The 13,720-nt window shown below is 44.3% G+C and overlaps 1 protein-coding gene across 1 annotated transcript in view; it reads left to right on the top strand.

Annotated features, from left to right (window-relative positions):
* The window catches only part of LOC126355400 (uncharacterized), a 145,734-nt gene extending 135,220 nt beyond the window's left edge, over positions 1 to 10,514 (top strand). The window contains exon 5 of the mRNA XM_050005697.1: positions 10,407 to 10,514. Coding sequence (XP_049861654.1) covers positions 10,407 to 10,430 — 24 coding nt within the window. The 3' untranslated portion in view covers positions 10,431 to 10,514. The remainder of the gene's footprint in view (positions 1 to 10,406) is intronic.
* Positions 10,515 to 13,720: the final 3,206 nt, after the last annotated feature.

Genomic DNA, 13,720 nt, shown 5'->3' with positions numbered 1-13,720 from the left:
CATTGTAGTGTTGAGCAGAGGCAGCTGGATGCTTACAGTGCGTAGCGTTGCGCAGTTGGATGTGAGCCGCCAGCAGTGGTGGACGTGGGGAGAGAGATGGCGGAGTTTTGAAATTTGTAAGAATTGGTGTCATGAACTGATATATATATTATGACTATTAAGGTAAATACATTGTTTGTTCTCTATTAAAACCTTTCATTTGCTAACTGTGCCTCAGTAGTTAGTGACTTCCGTAGTTTGAATCTTTTATTTAGCTGGCAGTAGTGGCGCTCGCTGTATTGCAGTAGCTTGAGTAACGAAGATTTTTGTGAGGTAAGTGATTTGTGAAACGTATAGGTTAATGTTTGTCAGGGCCATTCTTTCGTAGGGATTTTTGGAAGTCAGATTGCGTTGCGCTAAAATATTGTATGTCAGTTTAAGCACAGTCGTGTATAAATTTTTCTAAGGGGACGTTTCAACCCATCTGGCACAAACCTATTTTAACGCGAACACTTTCAGTATTCTGCAAACATTCCTTCCCCTATCCCAAAGTAGAGTGACAATTCGTTCACTGTGATGCGTAAGTCAGCAGTCACCAATTCGTTAACTCTCTGCACATTGTCTGGAGTGTGCGCAGTACTTCCCCTGCGAGGACAACACTCAATATCGACGTGCCCGCTTTCATCAAGTAACCTGCTTGCCCACCGACTAACTGTACTGTGATCGACAGCAGCATGTCCATACACCTTTTTCAACCTCTTGTGGATGTTTCCCACTGTCTCGTTTTCACAGTACGGTAATTCTGTGACAGCACGCTCCTTCTGACGAATGTCAAGTGTAGCAGCCATCTTGAAGACATGCTGTGACGGCGCCACCAACGGGATCGGGTTGAACTAAGTTTGAAAACCAGCGGGAAGGATGTATCTACACACTGTAAAACTTTCATACATGCATAATGACAACTGTATTTTTACAAAAATAGTGTGCATTTCTTTTGGAGCGACCCTCGTACGTGTCTAGGGTGAACTGTCCATAACACTCATCCCAGTCGTTAGCTGTTCAAGATATCGAAAAGTTGTTTTCGGCGTATCGTCAGGGCCGTGCCTAGGGCGCAGCGATACTGGCCCTCGACAAGGGCACAACCACAGAGAGGGCGGAAAAACTGACCAAAAAATGATAAAAAATTGGCCAAATGCTAGAAGGACTCGCGCTCTGACGATTCCGTACAAACGTAATTGTGTATACATATTCTGGGGATCAAGAATCTCAACGATTTTGCCTGTTGTCGATATCGATACTGCTAAAATACTGGTCCCGAGAGTTCCAAGGCTGTATCAAAATCTCTACCGTAGTTCCTCGGAGCAGCCCGGACATACGAAAAGAAGCGAGCAGGAGTCTTCATGTTTATATAAGTAGAAAGAGAAGATTTAAAAAATATTTATTATTTACTTATTAAAACATGACTACAACTTACATTTTATACGAGTATTTGCATGCAGTAATGTCCGTCTATTACACTTCTGGCGAATGCTGAGGGCATTGTACACTCCTGGAAATTGAAATAAGAACACCGTGAATTCATTGTCCCAGGAAGGGGAAACTTTATTGACACATTCCTGGGGTCAGATACATCACATGATCACACTGACAGAACCACAGGCACATAGACAAACGCTACAGAGCATGCACAATGTCGGCACTAGTACAGTGTATATCCACCTTTCGCAGCAATGCAGGCTGCTATTCTCCCATGGAGACGATCGCAGAGATGCTGCAAGTAGTCCCGTGGAACGGCTTGACATGCCATTTCCACCTGGCGCCTCGGTTGGACCAGCGTTCGTGCTGGACGTGCAGACCGCGTGAGGCGACGCTTCATCCAGTCCCAAACATGCTCAATGGGGGACAGATCCGGAGATCTTGCTGGCCAGGGTAGTTGACTTACACCTTCTAGGGCACGTTGGGTGGCACGGGATACATGCGGACGTGCATTGTCCTGTTGGAACAGCAAGTTCCCTTGCCGGTCTAGGAATGGTAGAACGATGGGTTCGATGACGGTTTGGATGTACCGTGCACTATTCAGTGTCCCCTCGACTATCACCAGAGGTGTACGGCCAGTGTAGGAGATCGCTCCCCACACCATGATGCCGGGTGTTGGCCCTGTGTGCCTCGGTCATATGCAGTCCTGATTGTGGCGCTCACCTGCACGGCGCCAAACACGCATACGACCATCATTGGCACCAAGGCAGAAGCGACTCTCATCGCTGAAGACGACACGTCTCCATTCGTCCCTACATTCATGCCTGTCGCGACACCATTGGAGGCGGGCTGCACGATGTTGGGGCGTGAGCGGAAGACGGCCTAACGGTGTGCGGGACCGAAGCCCAGCTTCATGGAGACGGTTGCGAATGGTCCTCGCCGGTACCCCAGGAGCAACAGTGTCCCTAATTTGCTGGGAAGTGGCGGTGCGGTCCCCTACGGCACTGCGTAGGATCCTACGGTCTTGGCGTGCATCCGTGCGTCGCTGCGGTCCGGTCCCAGGTCGACGGGCACTGGCGACAACATCGATGTACTGTGGAGGCCTCACGCCCCACGTGTTGAGCAATTCGGCGGTACGTCCACCCGGCCTCCCGCATGCCCACTATACGCCCTCGCTCAAAGTCCGTCAACTGCACATACGGTTCACGTCCACGCTGTCGCGGCATGCTACCAATGTTAAAGACTGCGATGGAGCTCCGTATGCCACGGCAAACTGGCTGACACTGACGGCGGCGGTGCACAAATGCTGCGCAGCTAGCGCCATTCGACGGCCAACACCGCGGTTCCTGGTGTGTCCGCTGTGCCGTGCGTGTGATCATTGCTTGTACAGCCCTCTCGCAGTGTCCGGAGCAAGTATGGTGGGTCTGACACACCGGTGTCAATGTGTTCTTTTTTCCATTTCCAGGAGTGTATGTTCAAATGGCATAAATGTATTTTTGTGTAATTACAGCTTAACAAGTTTCAGATATTTTACTTTACCTGTACTGAGAAACCTTACATTCTGCCGAGTTTCGTGATTTTAGGTCAACGGGAAGTACGCTACAGGTTTAGACGAGCGACTTTGCGAGTATCGAAATATGTGACATAAGTGACTGGATCTTTTGAATGCACTAACTTAGAAGCTTATTTTTTTTTACGCCGTGAAGGGACAATATCCCTCAGTAGGTGACATAAATTTGAACCTGATACGCCAACCAGTTACAGAGAAAAAGCTGTTTTAAAAGGACGAATATACAGATGGATAGAAAATGACCAAAAGTAGTTTTTTCGTTTACCTGTACTGTGAAACCTTGCTTCCTACCGAATTTGTTTATCTACTTAACGGGAAATCCCCTATAGGTTTTGATGAGTGAGTCTGCGAGTTTCAAAATACGTGATATAAATGGCTGAATGTTGTGACCACACTGACTTAGGAGCTTAAAATTTTTGCACTGCCAAGAGAACATAGACCTTAATGTTTGACAAAAATTTGAAATTAGAATGCCTAACTGTTCCATAGAAAAAAGATCATAATAGACAGACAGACAAACAGACAGACAGATAAAAAGTTACAAAAAAGGTGACTTTTTTTCTTGTGATATAATCACAAATTATGAATTTTCAGATTTTTTCCTTTAGTTTTACTGTTTAAACATTGCTTCTTGCCAAATTTCGTGATTCTAGGTCAAAGGGAAGCACACTATACGTTTTGATGAGTGAGTTTTCGTGTATCAAAATACAGTGCTGGCCATTAAAATTGCTACACCAAGAAGAAATGCAGATGATAAACAGGTATTTATTGGACAAATATATTATACTAGAACTGACATGTGATTACATTTTCACGCAATTTGGGTGCATAGATCCCGAGAAATCAGTACCCAGAACAACCACCTCTGGCAGTAATAACGGCCTTGATACGGCTGGGCATTGAGTCAAACAGAGCTTGGATGGCGTGTACAGGAACAGCTGCCCATGCAGATTCAACACGATACCACAGTTCATCAAGAGTAGTGACTGGCGTATTGTATGAGCCAATTACTCGGCCACCATTGACCAGACGTTTTCAATTGGTGAGAGATCTGGAGAATGTGCTAGTCAGGGCAGCAGTCGAACATTTTCTGTATCCAGAAAGGCCCGTACAGGACCTGCAACATGCGGTCGTGCATTATTCCTCTGAAATGTAGGGTTTCACAGGGATCGAATGAAGGGTAGAGCCACGGGTCGTAACACATCTGAAATGAAACGTCCACTGTTCAAAGTGCCGTCAATGCGAACAAGACGTGGCCGAGACGTGTAACCAATGGCACCCCATACCATCACGCCAGGTGATACGCCAGTATGGCGATGACGAATACACGCTTCCAATGTCCGTTCACCGCGATGTCGCCAAACACGGATGCGAGCATCATGATGCTGTAAACAGAACCTGGATTCATCCGGAAAAATGACGTTTTGCCATTCGTGCACCCAGGTTCGTCGTTGAGTACACCATTGCAGGAGCTCCTGTCTGTGATGCAGCGTCAAGGGTAACTGCAGCCATGGTGTCCAAGCTGATAGTCCATGCTGCTGCAAACGTCTTCGAACTGTTCGTGCAGATGGTTGTTGTCTTGCAAACGTCCCCATCTGTTGACTCAAGGATCGAGACGTGGCTGCACGATCCGTTACAGCCATGCAAATAAGAAGCCTGTCATCTCGACTGCTAGTGATACGAGGCCGTTGGGACCCAGCACGGCGTTCCGTATTACCCTCCTGAACCCATCGATTCCATATTCTGGTAATAGGCATTGGATCTCGACCAACGCGAGCAGCAATGTTGCGATACGATAAACCGCTATCGCGGTAGGCTAGAATCCGACCTTTATCAAAGTCGGAAACGTGATGGTACGCATCTCTCCTTCTTACACGAGACTTCACAACAACGTTTCACCAGGCAATGCCGGTCAACTGCTGTTTGTGTATGAGAAATCGGTTGGTAACTTTCCTCGTGTCAGCACGTTGTAGGTGTCGCCACCGGCGCCAACCTTGTGTGAATGCCCTGAAAAGCTAATCATTTGCATATCACAGCATCTTCTTCCTGTCGGTTAAATTTCGCGTCTGTAGCACTCCATCTTCTTGGTGTAGCAAATGTAATGGCCAGTAGTGTAAAATTTTATCACTTCCAAGGGACTGTAGTCCTTAATATCTGTCATAAATTTGAACTGATACATTAACCCGTTGCTGAGATAAAAGTTTCATAACAATACGACAGACAGACGGACAACAAAGCGACCCTTTAGGGTTCCATTCTTATAGATTGAGGCATGAAACCCTAACAATGAAGAAAGATTGTTTAGGAATCTACTGGTAGAGGTACGTGAATTATACTATCCCTAGAGTTCATATCTTCTGCCAAGGAATAGAAGACTTTCCCTCAGACCGCTACTGTAAATGGGCGCTGTTATCGCTGTGCCACTTTTCGGGGCCCACGACAAATACAGGCCCCGGAAAGAACTTCTGACGTCACATTAGTCGCCTTTCTCGCCATGTATCGCGAACGCTCGGCTCCGTCAATATGTGATGAAAAGGAACCCACAGAAAGTCTTTACTCTGTTGTGTATTCTCGACAGCTTGCATGCATTTAAACACACAGTTAACAATTATTAAACTCGTCTGAAATACACTGCTTGGAAAAAAATTGTACTCCATTTTAGAGATTTCCAATTCACTCAAGATTTATTGTTGCGACAGTGCGTATGAGGAACATGAAATGATTACATTTAGAGATTAATAGCACAATAACAGCTTAGCTGAATACCACGTCGTGCCATTCCATCTTCCAAGTCAGCCTTTGACGGTATCAGTTAAGCCGTGCACGTCGATGCTTGGTGTGAGTGGAAGACGGACTAGAAATGTACCTGTAGTCCCACAGTTCGTGTTGACACGTCTGGGCTCAGAAGACCTCTTACTGTGCTGTGGTAGCTGTATGCCCTTACAATAAGACGATCCTGGCGATGCTTGGACATCCAGAACCTCGTCTATGAATGAGAGAATGTTCAGTTCACCGCTAATACCAGCATCGCTGCACAAATGAAACAGCACGTCCAACTTGCGTGGGAATTCTCCGAAAGAACCAAGCCGTCAGTCGGAAGGCCACAGTTGACCCTTTTCAAATTAGGTCATTTGGCTGTAAGGAGCACGAGTGTATCTCCATTGCACAGTTGCCTGCTTGCTTCACACCTTGACACCACAATGCGCCTTCTAGCTGTGAGCATTCCCTATTAAGAGGTAGTCACAGCTGACGTTCTGGTAATGCCACTACTCTATTTACTTGTGTAAGACGTTGAAACGATTATCAGTACATTCGCTATCCCCCAGCTGGCATATGCGCCGGCCGGAGTGGCCGTGACGTTCTAGGCGCTACGGCCTGGAACCGAGTGACTGCTGATGTACCACTTGCCGCAGCCATCGTGGATTTTCCGTTGCCCAATAGTGCATATTATGCCTGTTTAGTTTACCGCTGTTGGTGAATGACGCTTCGTCGCTAAATAGAACGTGCGTAAAATATCTGTCGTCGTCCCGTAATTTCCCTTGTGCCCAGTGGCAGAACTGTATACGACCTTGAAAGTCGTCGCCATGCAATTCCTGGTGCATAGAAATATGGTACGGGTGCAAAAGATGTTGATGTAGCATTCTCAACATCGACGTTTTTGAGATTCCCGATTCTCGCGTAATTTGTCTGCTACTGATCTGCGGATTAGCCGCGACAGCAGCTAAAACACCTACTTGGGCATCATCATTTGTTGCAGGTCAGGGTTGACGTGGCTAAACACTTCCTGTTTTCTTAAATAACGTAACTTATCCGGCGAACGGTCCGGATACTTGGATGATGTCGTCCAGGATACCGAGCAGCATACATAGCACACGCCCGTTGGGCATTTTGATCACAATAGCCATACATCAACACGATATCGACCTTTTCCGCAATGGGTAAACGGTCCATTTTAAGACGGGTAATGTATCACGAAGCAGATACCGTCCGCACTAGTGGAATGTTGCTTGATACCACGTACTTATACGTCTGTGTCTATTGCAACGCCATCTATCACAAAGCGAAAAAAGTGGTCCGACTAAAACATTCATATTTCTTTACGTACTGCACGAATATGTAATAAAAATGGGGGTTCCTATTTTAAAAAACGCAGTTGATATCCGTTTGACCTATGGCAGCGCCATCTAGCGGGCCAACTATAGCGCCATCTGGTTTTCCCCTTCAAGCTAGACGAGTTTCGTTCTTCGTAGTTTTTTCGTTTGATGCTTATTTCGTGAGGTATTTGGCCCGGTCACTATCAATGGACCACCTTGTATATACAGTGGGGCTAGTTAGCAAAACAGCTAGTGTCAAGTGTTAGGTGAGAGAGCCGTAAAAGCGCATTTACACGATTTCCCTTTTGGATATTTAGAAGGTTTTTATCCAAAGTATAGATCAATAAATTCTTATCCAAACATCGAAATAACGTCGAGGATATTTATGACGATGCCAGTAACTGCAATGTCTGGTGAAGCCAGTTTCGTCAAGACGATAAAAAAACTTCTTAAAGTCGACAGAATACGACAGTGCTGCTGAACGTGACATCAGTAACATTATCAATGACCCATGGAGAGTAGGGAGAATGTTCAAATGCCTCTATGCGTGCTGCAGTTAATCTAATCTCGTCTTCAAGATCAAATGCGGCGGGAGAGATACGTAGGAGGTTGTATTATATTTCTAGATTTAAAGTTGGTTCTTGAAACTTTGACAGTAGGATTTCTAATAAAAAGGCAGACTCAGTTCCAGGTGTTTAATTTAAAACCTGACGCCTTTCGCGCTAGTGGTGCATCTTCAGAATTTTTGTAAACTAATAATAACTTAAGTATTACATTACCTGCAAGAGAGACTTCCCTTTTACTTTCAAATTGGATGACAGCAGTATTATAAATCATCGTCATAGCGAAGAATAACAGAAACGAGATTTGGCATGAAAATGAAATTTGGGGACCACGAAGTGAGAAAACGAAGAAATTCTGCTACCTTGTAAGCAAAATAACTCATGATGGAGGAAGTAAGGTCGTTATAATGAGCAGACTACCACAGAAAAATGGGCTTTCCTGGCAAGGAACTGCCTAAAACCTATATATCTGGAATTTGGGCACAATTTTATGTTGCCCATGAATATTTTTGTCAGCATTATACTGCAAAAGAACATTTAATACGATCAACATCACTTGTTCAGCGATATAAGACACAGAGACGATTTTCATGTCGAGGGTACTTCCTTAATTACTAATTTAAAACATGCGCAGCACTCTGCAACAAATATTTACAATAAGCAGTCAGAAAAGTTAAGGGCACTAAGTAACATTTTTACTCGAAGGTATTACCAAACTTTGTTCCCAACACCATGCCTTTCACAGAAATATTTTAATGCACGTAACTGTGATACTGGTATGGAATTCTCTGAAAGAAATTGTTTGATAGACTGCAATGCTCACACTAGAGGAGCTTAGGTTATCATTATGTTATTACAAGTGTACTAGTCACTAATACGCATTACGAATAACAGAATCTGTCAAAGTAAAGATGACACAGACTTGTTTATCTGACACAGCCAAGCTGATTTGCGGTTTCCAAGACTCTACCACTTTATTATAGACGAATCCCGCATGATTGTTACTAATAGACTATGGCTGAAAACTTTATTTTCTGGTTATCAACCTTTGTTACTACCATACCTTTGTCTCTATCTAGTTCAGTCTAACAGAACCTTTCTTTCTAAGAACTCGTTGTATCGCAACATCACATTTTAGAACCCTTGTAAATACTTTTGTAACTCCTTTGTTAGCATTATTATTATATTTATTATTATTATTAGTAGTAGTAGTTGTTGTTATAGCAGGAAAGAGTGTTGTAGCTGGAGGATAATGTACCTATGAACATGATGTTCCTTGATCGGTGTTTCAAACTAGTGACTGATTTTAGAATCACACGAAGGAATGGGCACTAGAAACCACCATAAGCAGTTTCTGGAATTTTCTACTTTTTTCTGAGACATGAGGTAACGTTTTGGGCAGCCTTTGTAAATATTGCGAGTTCTTTGTATTTAAGTGTCGTATAATATATTAATGCCATTTGGAAGATATTGTAAATTCTTCAGCTACAGAGCTTTATGCTCAGTAAACACTACATATTTTTTAAAAACTAGTTAGATAACGTGTGGACTGTTAACCCGTACTCCGTCGGTCCTGCACCATCTTGTACTTTGGAACGAAATAGCCTTTACCATGGAACATGTGATGTTTACAAATGGATTGAGTTTCTTTAACGTCATAATAATTTTCCTTACCTTGAAAATAGAAATAGGTTCTGCTTCAAAGTGTTTTTAATTTTCAACCAGTTTTTCATAATACTTCTTCTTAATTCAATTTCACTTATTGATTATTAGTATGTAGTAGAGTATTTTATTGTAACACATAGTGTATTAAATACAGTATTGACAAGATTTTTTCGATTTCAAGATTTTTAAATTTGAATAGAATATTTACGCCTAGTTACATGACCATTGTTGTGCTATGGAAAAATTTTTCACGTGTGCAAAGACCTTAACTTTTGTAATTTCAGAGAAAGACTGCAGCAAACGTACGAGGGTGTGTCGAAAAGAGGCTTTCGAATTTTTTATGTGAAAACTCTTCAAATTTTTAAAATAAAACAAAGGAAATTAACATTCTACATCCTTATTCTTCAGGCCTACATATTTATTTCTCAGCATAGCCACCGTAACGACGACACATTTCTCACAACGAGAGACAGGTTGATTGATACCACCACTGATTTGTTGACGGAGGTAACACATCTCTGCTTGCGCCGCTCCGGTACTATCAAAGAGAAGCCCTCGAAGGTGTTCTTTAAGTTTTGGAAGCGGATGAAAATTGGCTGGGGCCAAGTCAGTAGTGTATGGAGGGTAATCGATGACGGTGAAATCAAGGCGTCGGATTGTTGCAGTTGTCGCAGCACTAGTGTGTGATCTTGCAGTGTCGAGCTGAAAGAGGGGACACTTCATGCGTAGACAAAGTTTTCGAATTACAAACGTTGTTTTCTCACTCAGCGACATGGTTACTCTACATTGCTGTTAGAGCTTGTCTTTTCACAAAGTCTCTCGCTAGTCTATTGAAAATTAACCTCTCACAGCACAGCCCTCTAGCGATAGATCGCTGCAAGTATGTAAAGAAGAAGAATAAAGATGTAAAATATTAATAACATTCTTTTTTTTTTAAAAAAAAAGCTTTAACAGTTTTCACGTTAAAATTTCTGAGGCATTACTTTTCATCATGCGCTCCTAAACTGAATGATACCATTTCAAAATGGAATACGAGAACATATTAAATTTCTGTTATAGGGTTGGCTGGTGGCGGAAGTCTGAGAAGTATTCCAAGATATCTCTCTGCCAGTAGTAGTATTGAAATTATTACTGCTATCAGAAATTAGTAAGTATTATTACTCCAGGTGGCCATAGATACATACAAATGTTATTTAAAATCATCTTTTCACTTCTTTTAGTACCGTTATTGTTACCAATTACGATTACTTACATGATTAACCAAGTGTGTGATCAAACCCGCAGGAACCGCAAGATGCTGACCGACCGCTGTGTCGTCCTCTGCCAATGACGTTATCCGACGTGATATGCAGGAGCATGGTGTCAGCAAACCACTCTTCCGAACTTTTTGCCGCTACTTGTCGCTCAAGTAGCTCCTCAGTTGGCATCACGAAACTGAGTGGACAAAGTCCACTCCTTCCACCAAGGAAAAATTCCTGGCCGTAACGGGAATTGAACCCAGGTCCTTTGTACGGCGGTCAAAGGCGCTGACCACTCGGCTGCAGAGATGGGCATTTTACCAGTAATAATGTTATTTACACTGATTGACTTAAGTCATGGGATCACTCCTAACATCATGTCGTACTTCCTTTTGTTCGGCGCAGTGCACCAAATATGGCTTTGAGCACTATGGGACTTAACATCTATGGTCATCAGTCCCCTACTACTTAGAGCTACCTAAACCTAACTAACCTAAGGACATCACACAACACCCAGCCATCACGAGGCAGAGAAAATCCGTCACCCCGCCGGGAATCCAACCCGGGAACCCGGGCGCGGGAAGCGAGAACGCTACCGCACGACCGCGAGATGCGGGCTGCAGTGCAGCAACTCGGCGTGGCACGGACGCGACAAGTCGTTGGAAAGCCCTGCGGAAATATTGAGACATGCTGCCTATATAGCCGTCCATAACTGCGGAAGTGGTGCCGGTGCAGGATTTTCGGCACGAGCTGACCTCTCAGTCACATCTGGTAAATGTTCGATGGGATTCGCGTCAGGCGATCATTCGCTCGAATTGTACAGAATGTTCTTAAAATCAATCGCATTGGCGCAATGTCATCCACAAAAATTTCATCGTTGTTTGGGAACATGAAGTCCATGAATGGCTGTAAATGGCCTCAAAGTAGCGGACCTTAAACATTTCCAGTCATAGATAGGTTCAATTGTACTAGAGAAACCAATCCATTCCATGTAAACACAGCCCACACCATATGGAGCCAAAACCGAACGTAAACATTTCCAATCATTGATCGGTTCAGTTGTACTAGAGGATCCAGTCCATTCCGTATAAATACAGTCCACAGCGTTATGCAGGCACTACCAGCTTGCACAGCGTCTTGTTGACAACTTGGGTCCATGGCTTCGTGGGATCTACACCACACCCGAACCTTACCATCAGTTCTTACCAACTGAAATTGGGACTCATCTGACCAGTCCACGGTTTTACAGTCGTCTAGAATCCAACCGATACGGTTACAGTCCAGGAGAGGCACTGCGGGCGATGTGCTGTTAGTAAAGGCACTCGCTTCGGTGGTCTGCTGCCATATCCCATTAACACCACATTTCGCCACCCTGTCCTAACTGTTACATTCGTCGTGTTACATTTCAGCGGTTATTTCACGCAGTGGTGCTTGTCTGTTAGCACTGACAATTATCCAAAAACGCCGCGCTGCTCTCAGTCGTTAAGTGAAGGCGGTCGCCCACTCCGTTGTCCGTGGTCAGAGGTAACGCCTGAGATTTGGTATTCTCGGCACATTATTGACATTGTGGATCTCGGAATGTCGAGTTTCCTAATGAGTTTGGAAATGGAATGTTCCAAGCGTCTAGCTTCACCTAATATTCAGCGTTCAATGTCTGCCAGTTCCCGACGTGCCGTCATAATCACGCCTGCCGACGTTTCACATGTATCACTCGAATACAAATAACAGCTCCGCCAATGCATTGCTCTCTTATATCTTGTGTACGCGATACTAGCGTCATCTGTATAGGTGCATATCGCCATCGCATGACTTCTGTCACTTCAATGTAAGTATGCTGTGGTGCAAAAGAAAAGCCGGCCGGTGTGACTGCGGTTCTAGGCGCTTCAGTCTGGAACCGCGTGACCGCTACGGTCGCAGGTTCGAATCCTGCCTCGGGCATGGATGTGTGTGGTGTTCTTAGGTTAGTTAGGTTTAAGTAGTTCTAAGTTCTAGGGGACTGATGACCAGAGATGTTAAGTCCCATAGCGCTCAGAGCCATTTGAACCACACTTTTTTTTTTTTTTGCAAAAGAAGAAAAAAGAAGACCGTAGAATTCTGATCTGAGTTAAAATAGGACTGAAGACCCACACCGCCGGCCACTGTGACCGAGCGGTTCATGGCGCTTGAGTCCGGAACCGCGATGCTGCTACGTTCGCAGGTTCGAATCCTGCTTCGGGTATGGATGTGTGTGATGTCCTTATGTTAGTTAGGTTAAGTAGTTCTAAGACTAGGAGACTGATGACCTTAGATGTTAAGTCCCATAGTGCTTTGAACCATTTGAACCATTTGAAGAACCTAATCTGATCTTATCAATAAATATCTAAACAAAACAAATAAATATTTTAAGGCACTGAATAAACTGAAATAAATAAATTAAATTAGTTTATGTAACTTGCTCTGTTCAAAAAGAAAACGGTGGAAGAAGAAACGTAATCTGCGTAATGCTCGATTACTCTCACTGTCAAAGGACAACCTGCAGAAAAAAATTTCTTTAACCGAGTCGTCATGTCCTGCACAGTTTGTTATAGAGCTGACGATGTTGAGCTAAGAAAGAAAATACGACATAGTGTGGCCAACACTTTGGTAACAGCCCACTGTATTGGCTGCGTGATTCTCACTTCCGGGAGGCAGACGTTAATACGGCAGCTCCGGGTCGGGACGGGACAGCCGGGCCGCTCCATAAATTTGCAAGGAAAAAAAGTTTGGCGAAGGGGAGGGGAGGAAAGGGAAGACGCTCCCCTCAGGGCCGCCTGCTTTTAATTAAGACTTGCCAAGAGTTGCGCGGGGAGCAAATATTCATCAGCAGCAGGGCCGAGATGTCCGCACCCGGCCGGGCTTCTCCGCATTTCCGCCTTATTTACGACTCTCATCGACACTGCCGCCCACACGTCGCTTCCGACACAGGCGTATATCTTTACCCGTACTCTTCCTTTCCCCAGGCCCTCGCAAGATTTGTCGTGGCTTCTTTTTTTTTTCATTGCATGAGTCATAGCGCAAAGTACATGAAGCTATAAAAGTAATTTGACTTTTTTCTGTTATTTTGCAGGTCGTTGGTTGAAAACGATGGACAGCGTGGCAGACGCGGAGACAGCAATG

This window comes from Schistocerca gregaria, chromosome 3 (genome assembly GCF_023897955.1).
Source record: "Schistocerca gregaria isolate iqSchGreg1 chromosome 3, iqSchGreg1.2, whole genome shotgun sequence".
Lineage (NCBI taxonomy): Eukaryota > Metazoa > Arthropoda > Insecta > Orthoptera > Acrididae > Schistocerca > Schistocerca gregaria.
The sequence above is the reverse complement of the archived record's forward strand: the minus strand, read 5'-3'. Positions and strand labels throughout refer to the sequence as shown.